Source organism: Pseudorasbora parva, chromosome 12 (genome assembly GCF_024679245.1).
Source record: "Pseudorasbora parva isolate DD20220531a chromosome 12, ASM2467924v1, whole genome shotgun sequence".
In the NCBI taxonomy this organism is placed as follows: domain Eukaryota; kingdom Metazoa; phylum Chordata; class Actinopteri; order Cypriniformes; family Gobionidae; genus Pseudorasbora; species Pseudorasbora parva.
The window spans coordinates 36230007-36252526 of record NC_090183.1 but is presented as its reverse complement, the minus strand read 5'-3'; the positions used below and the strand labels follow the sequence as shown (position 1 = coordinate 36252526).

Below are 22520 nucleotides of genomic sequence, written 5' to 3'. Positions count from 1 at the left end.
CCCGGTGTGTCCACAGAAGTCCCCGGAAAAATGTTCTGCCTCCTGCATGGTGCTGCGGCGATCCCCATCGTTTGAATCGTCACAAAAACCCATCATCTGGTCTTCAGCTGTCCTGCCTCGGCAATATCATCAGGACACTGCCGCTGGGAGAAATTTAAAACATGGAGTGGACCACAGTGTGCTGCGGAGCTAACAGAGACTTCCACCATCAGCTGTTTTCTGTTCACCATCAGCTCTGTTTCTGTTCACCATCAGCTCTGTTTCTGTTCTGTTTTCTGTGTTGGTTGATTGTTTGTAGTATTCTATATTTTTACTTTTTATTCATTTTTTGTGTTATCCCCCCCCCCCCCCTTTGTTGCACTTTGAGATTCTTCGGAATGAAAAGTGCATTATAAATAAAATCTATTATTATTATTATTATTATGTTTGGACGACAGCCATGAACTAAAAACAGATGTCACCGTTCAATCTGTTCATGCAGATTTGCGAAAATGACTAAAAAGGCTGTATTATGGATGCCAGGCCAGTAGTAATATGCATGCGCATGACCTCACCGTTTTCACAAATTCACGTTTTTGTTGTTTACATGGAGACGGTAAAGCTATCGTTTTCAAAACCTTGCGTTTTCAGGCCCCCAAAACGCTGTTGTCATGTAAATGAATGGCGAAAAGTTGAAAACGGTGATGTGTAAACTAACTATCCCTAAAATTGCAGTTAATGTGTTCATTAGGTATGGTATGTTCTACAGGTGTGTGTCAGCCAATGGCAGTGACTAAGCTGCTGTGACTGAATGCAGGATGTAATTGAATGGGTGGAGTCATATTATAGGGGTGGGGCATGTTGGCCATGTGGCTGAAGGTGGATTGTTTGTCGTGCACACAACTGTCAAATTGCTGAAAGTGCTCTCCTCTCCTCCTCTTAGGTTTGCCTGACATTTTCCTATTGCGTGTTTGAATCCCATCTTTCTTCATAGTAAGTGGGCGGTTCACCTGAATGCACAAACATAGATACGCACACTATAAATTTATACAATAATAAAGTGGTGCAGGGAGGATGTCAAAACCTGGAAGACTAATTCACTACTGGCTCCCTCAAGATCAGGTTTTTATAAAGGTTTATGAGTAAAATAAGGTATGTAGCAGTGTTGGGGTATGGCATTACAAGTAACGCAAGTTATGTAATCAGATTACTTTTTTTAAAGTAAATTGTAAAGTAACATATTACTTTTATATTTACAAAAATATCCAAGTTTTTTTTTCAAATAAGTAACACAAGTTACTTTGTTTTCCTATTTATTTACTGACAGCTCTGTCCCCATGTGGAGAGAAATCAGGAGCAAGTGCAGAGGTGATGTGTACTGTAAATATGATTGTTTTTGTAGTTCTAAATGTCAACATGCATTTACTTATCTCACTTGCACACACAAAAGATTTAGTATCAAAATTAATAGAAGCATTGAAATGTGAAATCAGAATACAAGTACGCAAACATTTTTATGCATTTAATCTCACTTTATTGACCAGTGTGCTTGCTGCTGACCTTCAATAATTCAGTTAAACCATAAGCAGAAAATATTTTTTAGGATTTTATTGGTGAAGTAAGCATTAAACTTTCTTCTCCTGTATCTTTTTCTTCAGTTGTCCATAATGGTTAGCTTTACATGTCTACTGCACATGCGTGAATTTGCATTTTCTTTAATATTTCAATTTTGGTGTGAAAGGCCCTTAACATTTGCCCAAAAATAGAAATTTTGTTTAAAAAAAACTAAACAAAAACAACAACAAAACAGGCCCAGCCGAGGTGAGAAAAAGTAATGCAAAATAAATGCATTACTTTCCTTAAAAAGTAACTAAGTAACACAATTAGTTACTTTTTAAGGGATATGGTACACACTCACACCCCAAATAATCTTATCTATGGACTTATTTGAAACATACATTTTAAAAATAAAAATAACTACTTTAATTTCAAAAAGTAATGCATTACAATATTGCTTTACTTTTTGAAATAACTTTCCCCACACTGGTCTGTGGTAATGATAAACATAACTTAATGATACCTGAATGTTAAAAACATATTGAAAATACAAATATTTAAGTTGTTATTTTTAAAATGTATGTTTCAAATAAGTCCATAGATAAGATTATTTGGGGTGTGAGTGTGTGCAGTTTATACTTTCTAGAACAAATATAAACAAAATAACAAATATGTCATCCCTGCACCACTTTATTACAACATTTATACATCAATGACACTATTTAATGTTTTAAATAGTAGGATGATGGACTGCCAGCATATTTAACATCAAAAAGAGTCCACTTTTGGTGCAAACTAGATCATTTTTAATGCAAACAATGGACGTAAACAGAAATGTAACATATCTTTTAATTTTGTTGTTTTGTCTACACAAAGTGCTTGAGTGAAGCTATACAGATAGACATTTACTCACATTGTGTAGTTTGTAGTATAGACCGCAGGCATTACAGACGGGTTCTCCATTGGCATTACGTCTCCAAAGTGTGGTGGTCCCTGTCTGGCAGTTGGCACAACAGGTGCCTGCTCTTCTAGAGCTTGACTGAAACATTAAAAAGCAAATCAAATGAAAGATGGTTGATGAAACTAATTAAAAAATTAAGTTTGTGGATGAAAATAAAATATGGTCAAACAGGAAGGACAAAAAAACAGATTCAAGCCCAATAAGAGAAGCCTGAAGCTATGCATAATTTGGTGGAATTAAAGGTGTACTATATTCTCTGAAGTTTTTGTTTGTCTCATTAATGAAACATTGAAATTCAAAAAGGATATTCTGACTGCATAGAGCACCAAAAGCGACATCAAGCAATGCTTTTACGCTCTCTCGCAAATGAGAGAAACTTTTACGTTTCAAAAGTTTTTGCAAGGGAACACAAAGTTTCTTAGGAGAATGCCCCTTTGCCAGGAAACCCAAAAACATTTAAATATTATTTTTCTCCCATGTATTTTTTTCCTATTACCATGAATTACATTTAAAATTACATTTAAGCTTAACAAAAATAATTAAATATTAATATACATATTTTAGATAACAGACAGATACAAATTGTACATTAATACATACAAAATATATAGTTTCAGTTCATATTTTCTCCTATGCAGAGTTTTTTCTCCTTACTACACATTATAAGCCTTAAAAATATACTGAAAAACTGGTGAATGAAGCCATAATTGGCAATAATATGAAAATTGCTGGTCCAAATCCTGTGTGGAATGTCAGAAAATGTAGACTTGATAGCAGCATGCTGTTCTGTCCTGCCACAGATACACAGAAAACATTCTCTTAAGAGCTCAATGGGACAACTTTGTTACTGGCCCAACTGACAATCCAAACCATCTATTGGTCTATCTTTACAGTACTCTTTTCTCAGGACTCTATGAGCCATTTTAACAAACTGAATGCAGCTTTGTGTAAGAGAACAGACGCGTGCATTGCTTAAATATTATTACATTTTTTTGGGGGGATAATTGGTTTTTAAAGCAACAACACATTACATACTACAAACATCTTTTAAATAAATGTTTATACATAGATAAATCAAATTTGATCATAAAAAATAAGTTTTATCAAAAAAACTGAAACATTATGATGCTGGCTTGTTAAGAATCTTTACTTTAACTCTTAAACTTGCATGTTAAACAGAAGGACGCCCTCAAATACCATAAATTTGCATGGGTACTATACAGGTATAGTAGATTGTCAACATGCCAAAAGAAAATACAGCAAGAAAACAACCGCAAAAGGAAGCGTTTTTGGGTCTCACAAAGTTATCGGTACCGGGCAGACATCCTGCCAAGGAAACAAATGGACCGAGCTGTCTCTGCAGGCGCTCTTCAAATATACGACCTGAAGCTGATGCAGAAGCACTCGTCACACACTGAACGAGAACGAGACCTAAAGCCAGTCAGCCTAATTTACAGCTAACATGCTCTGAATGGAGAGTCACACAAAATATGTAGACGCAGTCACTTTCAAGCTGATTTATTACATTTCCCTTTATTGTCAGTGACGGCAGTTCTGCAGCCGCTTTGTGCTTAACCATTACCATGGGCTTTGTTCATGAATATGAAATTGTAAGCTGTGTTCACTTATTTGTTCACCATAAAAGTATATTTGGTGGACATGAATTTTATAACATTTAAAATACAAAGGAATTACGGTAAGATGATAGCCCTGCCAGGAATACAAGAACTATCTGATTTCTGGTCAGGTTTACAGTTGTTAATGAATACTAATTCGTTACTTGCTATTTAAACCTGTCAGTATGGCCATGGGAACTCAGTGGTCCATTACACACTCTCACACACAGGCCTTTCACTCTTTTTCTCTCTTCATTGTCTATGCACATTTTCTGACTGACATCATCCATGGGCACAATATTATAAAAAGTGAAACACTGCTCAGAAACATATGACAGCTTTCCCTAGTGTTCTACAAATTAGTAGTACTTACATGAACAGTTTTCATTAAAATTTAGACATTACATTATATAAACACATCTGCATTAGCAAAATGGGTTTGTCAGACCAATATAGAGCTCACAAAATAAAGCAATGCACTAGCAATGCCAAAGTCATGGGTGTGATTCAAGGGAATAATGAATGCACAGCTTGTACACAATCTAAGTTGTATTTGAAGAGGTTTCAGTTTTCTGTCATGTTTAATAGCAGTGTTTTCAAACACGTGTTTATGTAAAGGTGTGTATATGTATGTGTGTACTAACCAGTCTGCGTTTGGGTCTGATGAGTGGTCGGTTCTGGCCGTTCATCTTGTGATAGAGTCCACATGCATTACACAGATAATGGCCTGTCCCATCCCTCCGCCACAGAGGAGTTGATGTAGCTCCACAATTCACACATTCACGCCCTTCAGGCAAACATTATAGCACAGAGATTCAAAAAATAAGGAGAGAGGAATTTCAAAAATACAACTTATTCACGCTAAAATTATTTATTACACAAAGAGATAATCAGTTTGAAATTAGTTTTCGAACATTCACACTTTTTTCTACTTGAGTTATCGGTTCTCCCGATCATGTCTACCGATAAGTGCTGCCATTTAGAGGGGATTTAAATAAGAGCACTCAACAGGAAGCAACGGTAAAACAGCTTACTTATATTTGCATTACTTCCATCAATTAAAAGTTAGTTTATAACTTTTTACTTTATAGCTATTTATTGTTGAATTAGAAGTGTGTACTATGTTAAGCTTAACAATTTGACGTGGCCCCAAACAGCCCTAGATGAACACAGTACATCTGTGACCAATTAGCAAAACTAAAACTAGTATTATTATTATTATACATTTTATGTCATTATAAATAATAAAAAAATACTAATAAAGCAAATTATGTTTGTTAGTCTAATTAATAATTATGACTCAGTGTGCTGGGCAATCGATCAATCACACCCAAAATAAAAGTTTGTGTTTACAATGATATATGTGTGTGGTGTGTGTATAATTATTGTGTGTGTGTGTGTATATATATATATATATATATATATATATATATATATATATATATATATATATATATATATATATATATATATATACACTCCTTTGTGTATATATTTAAGCAATATTTGCATACATATATAATTTATCTTATATATAAATATTTGATTTATTAATATGACATATTTTTCTTAAATGTATACATGAAGGAGTGTGTATTTAATTATACACAGTAGGCCTACACATATATTATGTAAACACAAACTTTTATTTTGGATGTGATTAATCGATTTCCCAGTCAATTAAGCAGAAATAAAACGAAATAAAATCGGTTCTGGATGTGGTGTGTGTGTGTGTGTGTGTGTCATGCATACATGTTTACAATTTATTGCAATGCCATTTGGAATTTACATGTTCCATAAAATTATTATAAAGTAGAGCATTATTCAGCATCGTATAGGCTAATGTTACATGAACACAATAAGTTTACCGACAACAGATGTTTAAAGTTAGAAAAATAACTTATCATTGGTTTCACTTATGAACTCTGAACTTACCTGAGAAAGCGCGGCTTTTGCTTTTGCATTTTGACGTCATGTTGCTCGCGCTGCTGCCGAGAACACTTCTGGAATGAAACACACTGCCGGAGTACTCGTGCGCTGCAGCTAAAGCGTAATCGGAATATGAAGGTATATGGGTTGTTGTTTGCGTGAGATTACTACGGATTGGACTGGAGCACTCCATCTTCATCCCGTCGACAAGATGGAGATGGTACTTCCCAGCAGCACACGCTGGGACGGGGGACACATCTTTGGGTGGAGTAGGCGGTAGGCAGTAGAGCTGAGGGCTGCAGTGTTGTGTCATTGAGAGGCACTGCATTGAACCTGGGGCAGGTGTACCGTTGCTCGTGTATAGGCCGTTTGAGTTCTCGGGGCCTGCTGAATGTAGGACCGCTTTGCCCAGGGGGCTGACGGTCCATGTGCTGTGGTGCTGGGCCGCCGAAAAAGTCGATTTGCTGTTGTCCAGTAAAGAAAGACCTTGCGTGGGGATAAGGTGAGGTCGACACATTGAGCCACCCGTAAGCCGTGCTGCCAAAAAAAAAAAAAAAAAACCCTTTAAAAAATATATATACATTTTTAGACGTAGCCTATTGTAAAAGTTAGTTAAATTCTAACTGCCCTTCGCGTTTATTAAAATTTCAAAACTTATATTTTTTAAAGCGTGTTGTAGCCTATTACACAATTCATATGAGAAAACAAAATGTTTTACATCGCCTATCAAAAGAGATTGACAAATTAGTGTAAAAACAAAAACGGGGTAACGTTAGGCTACGGAAGTTAGAATGCATATCTCGGATTATTTTGAAAACTGTTATTGTACTTTAACAATAACAACTGTAATTGTTATTTTAACTTCGCTCTAAATTTACTTCGGTAGGCCTAAAACACAGCCCAAGTAAATAATAGTTGATTGTAAATATATTATATATGAAAATTATGATCTTTAATGTTTTATTATAGGCCTAAAATGTGCAAATAGCCTACACAACACAATTACAGCGAGACATGCGAATAACCCCCAAAAATTCCAACTTCACCGTTAGGAGTCATCAAACTAACATAAGCTAATTATTTAACATTAATATCACATGCCACAATACAATTACACAACCATAACATTATTTAATAATAACATGAATAATTTACTACTGAAATGGAAATGGTTTGGCACTAGAACCAGTAGCATTGTGTGACCCAATAAATGTGACCAACAGTGTTAGAAAAAAAGTGAAAAGTATTTCGTTCATGCTCAAAATTACACTAGAAAAACACAAGAAGCTACATACGCACAAAAATAAAGAATACATAAAAATTAAAAACAGGCCCACTTACCATGCGTTTGACTGTAAGACATTCGTGCACGAGTATGAGAGTGGGACCCGTGTGTGTGGTAATAGGGGTTTCCTTGAGAGTCTAAATGACTGAGAAATACATCTACCTCGTCTGGTGGTAATAATGGGGCACCTTGCTCCATATATCCCGAACTATGATGTCCTAAACCCGTAGACACCGAATCTGAGGTACCCATTAAGGCTGAATGATGAGCATGCATCATCCACCGGGGTTCCGCTGGGAGCTCCATCATTTTCTGCTTTCCCGTAGAACAGGGATGCAAATGTTCTTGTGCGTTAAAAAGTTATTCCAAGTTTATCCAGCGTTTTTTCCCCAAGTGTTGTTTTCTTGGATATTTTAAATATTAGCTTAAATGATTTAGTACAACTATGGCAGCGTAAATGTATAACTATGTAATATATTACGGCAGGATTTATTGTGCCTGTCGTATGACTTGAGCGGTTTTGGAGTCACTGGCAGCGGTGTGACACCTCCCCGCTTTCAAGGGGATGCGCGCGAGCGATGCCCTCAAAGATCTCGCGCGTGCAATACCACATAAATGCCACAGCTGATTGCCTCATCTGTTTCGTATGAAATTATATGTAGCTCTTTGATTTTTTTTTTAACAAATCCTGTACGGTGGGAGAAAAGCTGAAGTTGGAAAAAGTAGTCCAAGAATAGTAGCCTTTAGGACCTTTTTATCTCGTCATTGCAGCTCCGTGACACGCGCCTACAGTTCAAAAGTGTCTTGATAAGCTTCGGGAAGATCGCTATACCACAGCTAGTCACAATAGCGACTAGTTAAAATCAGCGTGCAAAAGAGTTGTATATGAGGCAGAGGCCGATGGGGGACTCCTCCCGCCAGCATAAATGGTTTTCTAGCCAATTAGAATTTGACTTTTTCCAGCTTGACACCTGAAACTCGAATTTACAACACGCGTCTCTCTTTATCTATTCGTTTCGCTGCAGGCAAATCCACATTTCATCAATGAACGTATGCGGATGGGTGTAATTTTATTTCTTAACAAAATGTTTTACACGAGGTGAAAAAAATAAAATTATATATATATATATATATATATATATATATATATATATATATACACAAATCTATATTATTTATAGGCTACGATTTATGTAAAAAAAAAAATACAGATTTTATTGTATTTCCTATTAAATTGAACGCACTTGGCCTACTTAAGAAAAAGAAAGAAAAAAAACTCGGGAGTTTATGAAACTGAAGATAAAGTAGGCTAGTACCTGAAAAAAATTGGAAAAAACCTACTTTGCTCCAGGTGAGGTGAGTTTTATTTTTCCCCCTCTACGAAGCAATGCAACGTCCTCCGTCGGCTTCTCCCGAGCTTTAATTATTCAGGGAATAAGTTTCTGGCCACCGCGCGCGTATTATCTGTCTCGGCAGATACGACTCGTGCGCGGTCAATGACAACACGAAACCGCTGACCACCTACCCTGACTCTCATAAGATCTTTCCATCACTTTGATGAGAGAGAAAGTGAGAGGGAGTCTGGCTGGGTGAATGACATGAAGAGAGTGAGATGACATACCTTCATACAAATTTCACCTACCAATATAATATTGGTAGGTGAAAATCATGCAAGTTACTTTTTATTAAACATACATTAAACAAGAAAACCTGCTGATTTATATAATATTAGTTCTGTCTTCTAACATTTATCAACATCAGACATCAAATTTTAAAGCAGACATTAAATTACAAGACACACAATTTGTTATAGGTACATTTTCACAGTGATGAAAAAGTAGAAAGAACACATTTTCTTTGTTGTGAAAAGTTATTTCTCCTGTTTTTAAAGTTATCAAATGGCCAGTGTATGCAATAAAAAGCATTTAATAAAACTGGTTAGGATTTCCAGTATATGTTTATATGTAGTCAACTCAGTATGAATAACCAAGTGCACCACTGTGCAATCTTTATTTGTGTTATTTTAAAGAAATGGCAGCATTATATGCTTGAGTTGAAACAACACTTTCATTTAATTAAACCTGTACATTTGAGGAGGCGGTACTCTTTCAAAGGGTACTGCTTTGTACCTAAAGAGTGCATGTTAGTAACTCAAACACATTGGTAGGTTACCAAAAGTCTCTCTCTCTCTCTCTCTCTCTCTCTCTCTCTCTCTCTCTCTCTCTCTCTCTCTCTCTCTCTCTCTCTCTCTCTCTCTCTCTCAACAATGCAGCCCATGATCCCTTATTGCCTTTTCATTTCCTCCGCAAAAGAGAATAAGGAAGGCAGTATTAACAGCCTGCTGTAGTTACAACCTGCCAATCATATTTTCCTTTTTCAGGCCTAGGATCAAAAGGGAATATTAAACTATTTCTAGTCATCATTTTACGTTCACAGAAATGATGTGTGCAAGGTATTTTTTTGTCCAATTTTGACCTTTATCAATTCCTTGTTTTTGTTTTACACAAATCACACTTGTATTGTTGATACTTTTTTTTAGATATCCAACTATGCTGTCCTTTATACAACCACAGTTAAGATGATTTTGAATGAATGCTATCTATCATACTGCTGTCCTGAATTATTATTTATACCTTTTGTGGAAATCATAAAAACTTTGTGTCTGTAAATTTAGTGCACCTGTTTATGAATGTGTGTGAAGATGTAGTGTGAATAACCCTCTCCCCCTCCTATACCCAGAATGCCTTGCAGGCCTGGTTTTCACCACATCAGGATACAGGGCTGCTGGCTGAATTCCGGTATGAAACGGAGCGCTGGTGCACCGCAATGTGTGTGTCATACACATGCACATCCCTCTTCAGACAGATGGACAGGTGCTGTAACGGACACTTGCTTCTGTTCACGTGTCACATTCGTTAAGTGCAGCCACTCCCAATGCAACTAATTAATTTTGTGTCACACACACAAAACTACACCCACTGATTCACAATTCAGACACAGGCAATTACCAGTGCAACATCACTGCTTCAGATTTATGTCAGGACACATTTGAAATTAGCATACTTGCTTGGTTAATTAATTCCTGTGTAAAATCATTTAAAGATGGTGCGCATCTCGGAATGCCAGTAAAGTAGCAGTTCTTCCTAAAGGCCCATTGAAGCATCTTTTTATTAATGGTTATGAAGTCCTAGCATAGAGATCCTCTTCAAATCATGTGTTCATGAACATTTTATCCTAAGATATTGCAAAAGTGATGTCACTTTGCAACTTTTTGACATGTAATGTTAATTGAATGTGTATACCCTTAAATTAGAGAATGTGTCTCACTGATTTCTAAAGATTTAAAAGTGACAGTTCACAAGTTCATGAGAAAAGTCACTGCTGTCTATTATCATAATGCCATATTAATCAAATTTATCAGTGTGTTTTGATTAAATGCATGGCAGTAGGACACAATAAATATAATTAATGAAGGAAAGCTTCAAATGTTTTAGTGAGCTATGGGGACAAGCGCTACTCAAATCTTATATTTGTATACATAATGAAATTAGGTGAACAATGGTTGCTCCCCAATCTTTATGTTAAGCCATAATGATCTTCTATTAAGAATCTGCAGAGATGGCACTGAGACTATGGCTAGCATTCTTCAATCAAATAAGAAGTGCTGGAGGTCAGATTTCTGTCATTTTTAACTCAAAGCTGCCATCTTCTGGCCATCCTCTGCATTCAGAATGATAATGCTTCACTTGGACCAAGAGAACATGCTTAGCACGTAACCTGACGACTATTTCAGACCCTATTTTTCAGTTTACCTGCCTGAATAGCATGAATGATGACAAATATAGATGTATATCATCTTATTTAGATTATTAAAAGTCAATATATCAAAGATTACGTCACATTAAATAGCTTTTTTCAACTTTAGCAAGGTGTGCTTCTGAAAAAAAAATCTAGATGTTGAAAGTTCCTTGGGGACAAACACACACAAGCTTTTCTCCACTATGTGCAGTATGCAAAAATGTGTTGTAAGAGATTAAGTGTATGCGTGCATGAGTGTTTTCACCCCTAAGGGGATGTGCTGGGTAACTGTTGCCCGCTTTGGGTTTCCGGACTGGGTGCCTGCAGACTGTCAGTTCCCCCTCTCCCTCTCCCTTTATCTCACTCCCCATCACTCCTTTTATCTCCTTATCATACCAGCCAGGCACTCAGCCAGGATACTGTGGTAACAGATGAGCTTGCTTCTGCTTCACCATAGTGATTTTGAGAGCAAAGAACCCTTCATTGACAGTGACCGTGTTTATTTGTTTTGATTTTGATCCGACTAGTTAATTTAACAGACACAGAAGGTGACAAATGATGGGCCGAATATCCACGAATAAGAGGCCTGTACCAGTGCCATTCGCTTGTGAGATTGTCTATATTTGTGCAATGTAAAAAAAAAAAAATCAGGTCGCAAATTGAAAAATTTCAAGTGACTGGTCACATCTAAATTTTTCAGCTGGCCGAACTTAATTTCTGTGAGTTCAGTTGCACCAATTTAAACAGAATTTAAATTCAGCCAACTTACAAATGTATCAAATCACAGAATTTCAATTCGGCCAACTGAAAAATTTAGATGTGATCAGTCATTAGAAAATTTTCAATTACAGTGTAGGTGAACATCGTACACTTAAAGGATGGAAATGTATACAAAGCTGTATTTCTACTTTGTAAGACAAAGATGGACCGGAGAGCCCCTGTGCAAATTGTTTTTCCATTGTCCCATGTTCTCTGTCTTCTAGTTGACACTGGCCTAACAAAACTCATGCCACTTAATGGATGAAAAATACCCATTTCCACCACATAAATCATGCTTTGGTAAATCATATGACATAAAAAGTTGAAATCATGACTTTCTTTCTTTCTTTCTTTCTTTCTTTCTTTCTTTCTTTCTTTCTTTCTTTCTTTCTTTCTTTCTTTCTTTCTTTCTTTATTAAGATCCCCATTAGCTCCTGGCATGCCAGTTGCTATTCTTCCTGGGGTCTCCTCAAATTCATCACATACAGTATATATTTTGTACACATATCTATACATAACATACACTCACACACACACACACACACACCGACATGAAAGCTCTATGCACCCAGGTATACATAATACATAAGAAAAAATAAATATATATACATACATACATACATACACATATACACATATACATACATAAACAGCTCATAAAAAAAACAATAACCAACCCTATAAATCAAACACTAACCATAACATTATTATTATTAGTAAACATTATCATTCTCACTATTATATCATTGCAATTTCCACTATTCTTATTAGTATCACCATATCATTATTAATATAGCAACAATAATCACAGAAATCAAATCCTAAAACAATCACTCATGCTCCTTATTGTGTAAAAAGGAAAATCTTTAACTTTTTTTTGAAATAGCTTTTTATTATTTTCGAACAACAAAAATACGGGCAATGCAACCATGGCTCGATACACAACAGTACGCTGCATTTTATTAGTTCTGCAAATAGGCAAACTTCTTGTGTTAATGCTTTGTCGTGTTCCATAATTATGAGTATCTATAGAAAAATCATTTTGTAATAAATTACTTCAGGAATTTTGGTTGTATTGACATTTCTATGTTAGTAAATAATACTTAAGTCTACTTTTAACAGTTAACCAGTTAAAAAGTCAGTTATGACAGTCATGGTGGTATTATACTAAATTAGAATTATGATATTAATAAGTCAAAATTCTGAGATTAAAGAAGACAAAATTGTCGTAATTTAAATGTATCTCATAATTTTGACCTAGTATCATATTTCTGTGGCAGAAATGAGCTCTCTATAGAAAACAGTCTTTAAACTGCAATGTGCTACAGCGTGACTTTGTGTTTGAATGTGTATGTTAGTGAGTATGTGAAATATCATATCTGGTTGGTAGTCAGCAGATCATAGGCAAAAGGGTATTAATAGATACTGAGAGCGTGTTGGAACAGACTGGCATCTCTTTGTGAATACGGCTAAAAGAGGCAGATTCAACAGATTCCCACTCCCCCTGTTCGCTTTCTATAACACACACACTTTCTGCTATTTCTGCTGTCTTGTTAATGCCATGTGCATGCGAGTGTATTTGTGTCCATTTTGCAACCTTTGATGCCATTGCACTGAAATCTTAACACTTTGACCGCAGAGGCTTACAAGAATCTTTTTTTCTTCTTCCCCCAAACCTAATGCTTTCACAATTTACTGTTATCCCTTTTAGTCAAAGATGGAATAAGGATTTATGGCTAAGAATGTGTCCGTAGCAGGATAGTTTTGGTATGGCAGTCATTTATCTGGAGAATAAACACAGATCAGGTAGAAATAAGCTGAGCATATAAAACAAGGCCTTTGGTCAGACGTTTGATATCCATTTATGCTGGTTTGCAGCTTGCATTCATTTCTGTTGATAAGTGGAACATTTCTGTGCATCATTTTGAATTGAATTGTAATTGTCACCTTAGACCCTTTGACTTTGACCTCTGCATTGTGAATGCTTTTAGCTATGAAGATAATATACAGTCAACCAGTCATTATCACAAAATAAACTTTTAGGTATTTTGTGCAGGTGCAGGCATGAAACTTCAGCAGTATAGGAAATACACTGTATTTTGATAGTCCATTTCAGACATTCTACTAATTATAACATTGTAACTACATGTCAACTAATTTTCATTAGAGTATTAGTGGACTGTTAGGTTAGGGTTATGGTTGTTAGACAAAGTTGGCATGTACTTGCAAAGTTACTTATAGTCTTTTGGGTGAGCATCAGAATAAAGCATGTCCCACGTTGGTGCAGGGTCCGCTAGTTTGCACGCCTTCTGCCTCTTGGCTCAAACCAGGGCATCATCATCTATTTATACTCTTAATGACTGGTAGTTGACATGTAGTTGAAAATTGTCTTATAGTTAGTAGTAGAATTCATAGTGGACTATCAAAATAAAGTATTCTCTGGAGTGACGAATCACGCTTCTCTGGCAATCCAATGGATAAGATGGTGGCCAGGAGAATGTTACTTGCCTGACTGCATTGTGCCAAGCGTAAAGTTTGTTGGCGGGGTTGGTGTTCGGTGTGTGTTGATGTTTTTCAGGAGTTGGGCTTGGCCTCTTAGTTCCTGTGAAAGGAAAACTTCAGGATAACAAGACATTTTGTATAATTTCATGCTCCCAAGTTTGTGTGAATTGTTTGGGGATGGCCCCTTGCTGTTCCAACATGACTGCAGTCCGGTGCACAAAGCAAGGTCAATAAAGACGTGGATGAGTTTGGTGTGGAGGAACTTGACTGGCCTGCTCAGAATCCTGACCTCAACCCGATAGAAAACCTTTGGTGTAATTTAGAGTGGAGACTGTGAGGCAGGTGTTATTGTCCAACATTAGTGCCTGATCTCACAAATGTGCTTTTAAGAATGGTCAAAAATTCCCATAAACACACTCCTAAAGCTTTTCAAGAAGAGTTGAAGCTGTTACAGCTGCAAAGGGTGGGCCAACTCCATATTAAACCATACGGATTAAGAATGGGATGTCATTAAAGGTAATGTGCATGTTAGGCAGGAGTACCAAAATGTTTGGCAATATAGTGAATCCAAGAAAATGGACTATCAAAATTGGAAAACAATTAGGGTTTATTAGTTGCTGATTGGATGAATGAAGGCTGAATGCAAGCTTTCAGTTGATTTTACAATAAGATCAATAACATGCACTTAGAAAATAGATTTTAATTTTATGCTGACTTTAAGTAAAGACCATGTTTTAATTCAAATGAAAATACATTTCTGTATTTGGAGCATGAATAGCATTATTTTTGTCCCATTGTTCAACAGTAACAGAAAATAGATAATACACTGAGAAAACGAGACTGCTTATTTATTTTAAAACAAATGTGTCATATCTAAATATCTCAAGTTCAATATAATGGCAGGACCAGGTTATAAAATTACAAGTCATTATTGAAAGGAAATACACAGTGCAAGAGTATGATTAAATGTTAACATCTCAAGGATTTGTCATTTAAAAAAAAGATAAATTCTTAGCTACGCCTTGGTCTCGTTTTCATTTCCACACTCTTAAACGAGTATCTTTCCCCTGTGCGATAGTCAGTCAGGATGTACCAGGTGCCCCAGTAGATGCCATCCGTGATGCCGCTGTAGCGCCCATGGTAGTAGCGTCCATTAAGGTTAGCGGCCAAACAGGAATCAAACCACCAGCCTGCACCGTAGTAACGGGCACAGTTACCAGCGTTGTAGCGATCGTGATCCCGGTCATATGTACTGAAAGCTCTGCCATCGTGATTGTACTGTTTGCTATAACTGAACGCATTGCCAGCATCGCCATGGTAATCCCGAGCAGTTAGGCGGAACCTTGTGGAGAAAATATCACATGCATCATAATAAGAAATTGAATTCCATCTTTCTGAGACAAATGTTTTGTCAGCAGCTTTTGACACTAGACTTTAGGCATCTTTGTCTGTGTGCATGTACCTCTGGCTTTCTCCTGCCACTTTAAAGGTGTTATAGTTAGCATTACGGGTCTGTTCATGCCAGTCTTGGAGAGTGATGCGGAGCGTGTGATGCCCTCTTGAAGTTAACGCAGACAGAACTGCATTCCCTAACCAGTGCTCTGTCTGCGGGGAGCCAAATCCATCACGGTACTCCTGCCAGGTTCGGTTAAAGTCAATTTGTCCATCAAACCGCCGCTGGAACACTGTCCATCCCCCACCAGTGGAAACCATGTCACATACAGCCTGGAAAATACAAATAAAAAAGAAATCATGTATGTAGTGCTGCCCCTCAACAGTATTGCACTTTACACATGAACACTTAAAAATAGATTGAACTTCTTTTTTTTTGGTCCATTCAATGCAAGTCAATGGGGTCCGATATGTTTCGTTCCTCAGTGATCTTCAAAATGTATTTTGTGTCCCGCAAAAAGATACAGGTTTGTAAATAATTACATAAAATGTTTGATTTTGAATTTCCATTTTTGGGTGAACTGTCCCTTTAAGTCACACTGGACAAGCATTAGATCGCAAAATAAGGGGCAGGTTGTACCTCTAATGCTGGTCGCTTTGGATCTGGCTGTATGGTGTAGATCCCGTTCTCTTTGATTCCTAATTGGTAGATCTCATGACAGTCTTGAGGGTAAAGCCCTTCAGAGGGAGGCACTGCCATACAGACCCAAACAAAACATCTGTGAACATTTGTGCAATAAATGAGTCTGACCTTGTACTACGCTGGAACAATATAAGGTGTTTGTTCTGTGTATGTATCTATTTATCTGTCTCTGTCTGTGTATAGCTCACCTGTAGGAGTCCTTGGTTTTAGGCCATTAGGTTTAGAATGTGTGATACTTTTCAGCAACAGCAGCAAGTCTTTCTCCCCATTTTTGCCCACTACACTTTCTTAGATTGAGAGAGAGAAAGTGTGTCCCTTAGTCAAAACTATTGAGACATTTCTACAGGATTCTTAGATTTAATGTCATGATTTGAAACCAAATAAATGGGAATGGGTACTTATAGAATTATATCAAAAATAGAACACAATTATGTAGTAGGTTATTCAGTAGGGTGCAATACCCCTGCGTTTCATTAAAACACCCTCTGTCATTTCCTTTAATGATCAAATGCAGAGCAGGCATAAGAAAGATCATAAATTGTTCCATGTAAAAGAGAATGATCTACATACAGTATGTGTTTTAAAGTATACCAATATATTATTATTTAATTGATTATTTGCTAGTAGACTACTTTAGGATGGTTGAAGATTGTTGTGGGGTTATACAAAGGTTAGAGAAAGGCTGTGAGTGGGTCAAATAGAGGCTGTCAGGGGTCAGTTTTCTCACATTCCTAAGAACACCTCTGTTTGCGGAGTGTACATTGGGTGTTAACTTAATTGAGAAAATAGCAGATATGAAGGAATAAACGATTAAAAGAATTGATGTACTTTATTTAAGCTACTCCTCATTTAAGAAGGAACTGTAAAATGTTTAAGGAGATGTGATTGGCATATGTTGTGGAATATAATAACCAAGTCTGGTGGCCATCTCTCTGAGTCTCGGACTTTGGCAGTGGAGGTCACATTCTGTCAACACTGCTGCCATAAGAGCCAGAAAGGCTACTAGTGAATCAGACCCATCTCCCTGATTCACAGCCACTGATTCATGTTGCAGCATACAGCGCTGCAGCTGGATGAGACGTTCAGATGCGTCAGACACCTGCAGGTCATACACACACACACACACACACACAGACATAAAAACATGTTATCTCTTTTTTTTAAAAAAGTAATCTGTCATAATATTTAACATTGTAAATGTCTCCATAACACATTAACTGTAAGTGTCAATACTAACAGAGATAATAGTATAGAGTAAACAATGTTCTAATTCATGAAATACTTTGATTTTTGACAAATAACCCCCCCCCCCCAATAATCTGAGTGAAATTATTATTTGATGTGGTAATGCTTCATAATATGTCCATTTATTTATATAGCTGTCTAATTTAGGGATTTATGCTATTGAATTTAACCAGTAGATATTAATTGTTATTCAACAGGTGACTACTGACATGGTTTTCACATCCTAATATATATTCTAATCCACAACACAATGACAGAACTCATTTTTAATAATACATAAAAACAACAAATATTAGAATTTGCTTTAAATGCAAAATATTAAAATATAAGAAACAGTTTACAATAAGGTTTCATTTGTTAACATTAGTTAACATGAATTAAGAATAAATACAATTCAATAATTTTATATAGAACTTGATAATAGTCCATATTCCTTTCAAAATAGTTTCTGTTAATATTAGTTATTGCACTGTAAACTAACATGAAAGAACAACTGCATTTTTATCATAAGATTAAACATATTAGCCAATGCATTAACTAATGGTACAAAATAAAACCCTGTAAAGTGTTGCCAAAAATATTTGTGCCCATGCAGTAATACACTCAAAACCTGAGGTCATGTTTACGTATAGGTAATGCTTACCTGTGCGTTTTTATGGTTCTCTGGAGTCTTTCTGAGCCGTGAGTCCTGAGGGTGATGTGTTTTAAGGGGTGATGCTGTTGCACTGCAGCTTCCCTCACATTTGCTGTTGGGGGGCTCGGCCACCAGGATGTCCCTCTGGCACAGCACACATACACACATCATGTACGCTCCTAGCAAAAACATGGGCAAAACACGCACACACATGCTACAGGAGTCCAAAGAGATTGTATGCACTTGTTCCCTCTCTTCTACAGCTTTCAACTATTAATTTCACTGCGATTGTCTCTTGCAATGTTCCTGTGTCACTGACTTTTCTACTCTCTTCAGATCTGAAGTAATAAGCAGTATCATCTGCAGCCTATCAAGTCCTACACATTGTCTTTCTATCTCACGATGTGCTCGTCAGAGTCTCCTTTCCTGTTTTTCTCTTTTATTTGATCTTCTCTTCTCTATCCCTCCCTCTCGCTCTCCTGCACTCTCCCCTCTGTTTGTGAGGCTCTTTTGGCTCAGATTCCTAGATAACTGCGGCTCTTTGCTGTCTAACATGCACCGGTAAACCCACCCCCTAAAACACACACAAACACACACACACACTCGTACCTATAAGTTTACACACACAGGTGCAAACACTCACCGTCTGACTGATCGCATGAATTTTCCCAATCAAATCTATCTAAAACCAACATATAGCCACATACTCTCATTCAATTAGCCTACATTAAAAAAAGAAAGACATCCCCATCAGGTTTCTACTCTGCCTCTTCACTTTGTGTTTGTGTGTGTGTGTGTGTGTGTGTGTGTGTCTCTCCTGGTTTGGAGTATGTAAAGTTAACTGAGTTTGTTACGGGTCATACATTTTTTTGGAATTCCTCTTTTATCTCTTATTTAAAGGCAGACAGTTGTGCACTCTAATATATATATATCTATATATATATATATATATATATATATATATATACACATATATACACACACACACACACACACACCTGGGCAGGGAAGGACAAAGCTCTTATAATAGGATGACCTCTGCTACACTTTGACCTTTAACCTTTTTCTTTTTGCAAGGGGAAGGTGCTAGACCTTTTATTGAGAAGTGTTTGCTCTTTGTGTTCAACAGGAAGTGGCTATAACAATTGTGTAATTGTAAATGTGCTAACATGTTACAGTCAATGCATGGCTCAACTCTTTGGGGTGGATATAATGAAGAAATGAAAAACCTCCTATGATGGGAGATTTTTCATCAAAGTGTAATTCAATGGGGAGCAGCATGGTAAGATATAAGTTAACAATTTGTAATGAAGTTTAGAGGTCTGAGGCCTGTAATTATCTGCGATACACTTACAAATCTTATACAGATATACACAATCACAACACATGATCAGTAGGCTATAGACTGCCATCTAGTGCTGAATATTTGGGATAATGGCATTTAGAGGAGATTTTCTGTGATTTAGAACATAGTTGCAGAATAATGATCTCCCACAACTGATTTGTTGGACACAAATTATCCAGGTTCATACTTATTCAGGTTAGATTTAGTTAGTAGTTATTGTATATGAATGAGTGGTTTTATTAGTTATTAACTCATTTGGAGAATAGTTTCTCCATTTCTGATCAACACAATGAAAATCACACACCTTTTAAAATCAGCAAGTGACTAAATGACAGTGAATTTATGATTTGACAACTTTTTTTCAAAATAATTTATTAAGATATCTAAATACAATTTAAAATTCAACCCAGTTTAGGTAATAATTTGTAATATTTACACCCCAAATCTTTTTCCAAAGGACATCCTGGGATTTTTAATGACCATAGAGAGTCAAGACCTTGGTTTAACGTCTCGTCCGAAGGACGGTTCTCTTTGACAGTGAAGGAGGAGGGTGTTAGGAGGAGGACCCACACAGACCCCAGGGTGAGCACCCCCTGCTGGCCTCACTAACACCGGGGGTAAGTATTCTGCCACAATTCTGATCTTGTGCGCGCAAAAGGGCATTTCGCGCGCGCGTGAACTGAGTTTTGCGGAGAAATGTTTGTCTCCCAAATAAGAAAGTATTTCAAGCGAACGAAAATCAATTTTGCATTTAAAATAAGCTTATTTGGATATACGCCGACGTTATATTTCCATGTGCAACGTCTTGTTTGATTGCTCGACGGTTCGCTTGCTCAACACAACTCAACGTTACAATATGACATAATTCCAGCCAATCAGAGATGAGCCTGCAAAATTCTAATAGGCTGGTTTAACAACCTATCACAAGACTCCCTGCATTATTCTACAGCAGACAAGGAAATATACATGATGGAAATATACATGGAAAATCAAATTTAACTCTTTGACTAAATGTCTACCATTTGACAAACACACATAAGTAGGCCTATCTTATTTTTTCTAAATTAATATAAAAGGAAGAAGTATAAAAAGTATGCATGTCCATGCTTGTCATATCATTATAACAAATATACATTTTTAAGGGTGGATCGCTTACAGTGGTTCTGACTGCAGGGTTGCCGAATGACTAAAGATACGTTATCAGCAAGATGGTAGAAAACTGTACATTTCTTGTCTAACCACCCACTGTAGGCTAAGTAACTGCGTTGTTACAACCAATGACGGAAATAATTTGTTTTAATGGCAAAATATGTGCGAGAGTGTTGCTTTAATGTGACTATATTGTATTGCAACAGGTAACACTTCGAAGTCAGTACCAAATCAAAACTAGTTAGCAAATAATTTATAATTAAAAGAATTTAATGACAAAATCTGGTTATGGTGACATGTAGTTAATAGATTAATGAGATGATAAAAACGTATACCATTAATCGTTCTCGGCATGTATAGAATGTTACCTGAGAGAGAGAGAGAGAGAGAGAGAGAGAGAGAGAGAGAGAGAGAGAGAGAGAGAGAGAGAGAGAGAGAGAGAGAGAGAGAGAGAGAGAGAGAGAGAGAGAGAGAGAGAGAATGCCCCCAAGATCAGAGAGAGCCAGAGAATAAGAGACAGAGCAACAGTTCCAATCTTCTTTTATCTGTTCCTTGACCATGTGACTGAAACACAGACATTCAAACTGACCAATCAGACCAAACTTCCCCCACTGTACTACAGGTGTGGCACCCATTTGGCCTACAGGCCTTCAGCATCTCTTTGTCTTTAGGAATCCCAAATGGCCCCACTGATAAGAGAGAGGGGGTTGAAAACAGTACAACAAATATCTTTGTTCAATTTCAGATATCTTTGATTATTTTCAAATCTTTCAATCCTCCCTTGGCACAATTGGCCATGTTCATAAAGTGTCCAGAGGTGACACAGTCCACAAAGTCATTGTTCCAGTTGTTGGAAGATATCTTTTTCAGACTTGTCATCCAGAAATGTTGCAAAAGCAGTTTGCCAGTTCAGTCTTTGTTCTCATTGCAGTCGTGCATGAGAAGGCTCCATCAAATGGTGTTGGATCATTCCTTGATATGCAAAACGTCCACTGAATACTTCACACCTTGAGAACAGTCACTGAAGGTTATACGCTTGGCCCTCTTTCTTTCTGAGGATGTTGTCCAGCAGGGATCCTGTGATTAAAAGAACATATAGTACAACAAAGAGCAAAAGCATACATGGCATTTGTCACTGGTCAGAAGTTTGATGTGGTCAGATTAAAATTGTCTCTGCAATAAGCCATTAAATCAATGTACTTAATAAAGTGGTCAAGGTTGAGAATAAAAGAGGATCTCACAAGCTCTTGCATTGTTTCTGGAAACATTAAAATAAATTGCATTATAACAAAACAACAATAATTGCTGGCTTTAAACTCCCCTTTTCATGAAGAGTATCTGCAAAATATTCAGAGTAACCAAATACAGAGATTCAATTGAGTGGATGTCCAAAAACATTGTTCCAAGTCAAATGGACAAAATACAAAGAATCAGAAATCAAATAAGTTTAAAAAATGTTTCAAATCAAATGCAGTTACAATACAATGATAAAATAAATGTTTGATCTATAATGAGAAATAATCACATAAATTTTGATATTTAACTTGGTGTGACAAATAATAACTAACTGAATTAGTAAATCTAAAGAAAAACAAAAACAAACAATAACTGGAAGAAATTAACAATTACAATACAGTCTAGATGTAAAGAATTTTTTGTGAAGCAG

At 36.6% G+C, this 22520-nt stretch overlaps 2 protein-coding genes and 1 long non-coding RNA gene across 3 annotated transcripts; 1 reads left to right on the top strand and 2 right to left on the bottom strand.

The window, feature by feature from the left end:
* Nucleotides 1–427: 427 nt before the first annotated feature.
* gata2b (GATA binding protein 2b) lies at nucleotides 428–8069 on the bottom strand. Its single transcript, XM_067458492.1, has 5 exons — nucleotides 7384–8069; nucleotides 6049–6579; nucleotides 4758–4900; nucleotides 2450–2575; nucleotides 428–989 (listed from the first exon to the last, which is right to left on the bottom strand). The coding sequence occupies exons 1-5, from the start codon at nucleotides 7634–7636 to the stop codon at nucleotides 756–758; spliced, it is 1287 nt and encodes a 428-aa protein (XP_067314593.1). The 5' UTR covers nucleotides 7637–8069; the 3' UTR covers nucleotides 428–755.
* LOC137093657 (uncharacterized) lies at nucleotides 6419–20276 on the top strand. Its single transcript, XR_010908537.1, has 3 exons — nucleotides 6419–6544; nucleotides 10067–10200; nucleotides 20163–20276. It is a non-coding gene; the product is annotated as an uncharacterized lncRNA (long non-coding RNA).
* On the bottom strand, nucleotides 15165–18531 carry si:ch211-157b11.8 (fibroleukin). The gene is made up of 6 exons (XM_067458594.1): nucleotides 18370–18531; nucleotides 17394–17580; nucleotides 16670–16768; nucleotides 16419–16531; nucleotides 15849–16111; nucleotides 15165–15728 (listed from the first exon to the last, which is right to left on the bottom strand). Exons 1-6 carry the CDS (start codon nucleotides 18529–18531, stop codon nucleotides 15398–15400), a joined length of 1155 nt encoding a protein of 384 aa, XP_067314695.1. The 3' UTR covers nucleotides 15165–15397.
* Nucleotides 20277–22520: the final 2244 nt, after the last annotated feature.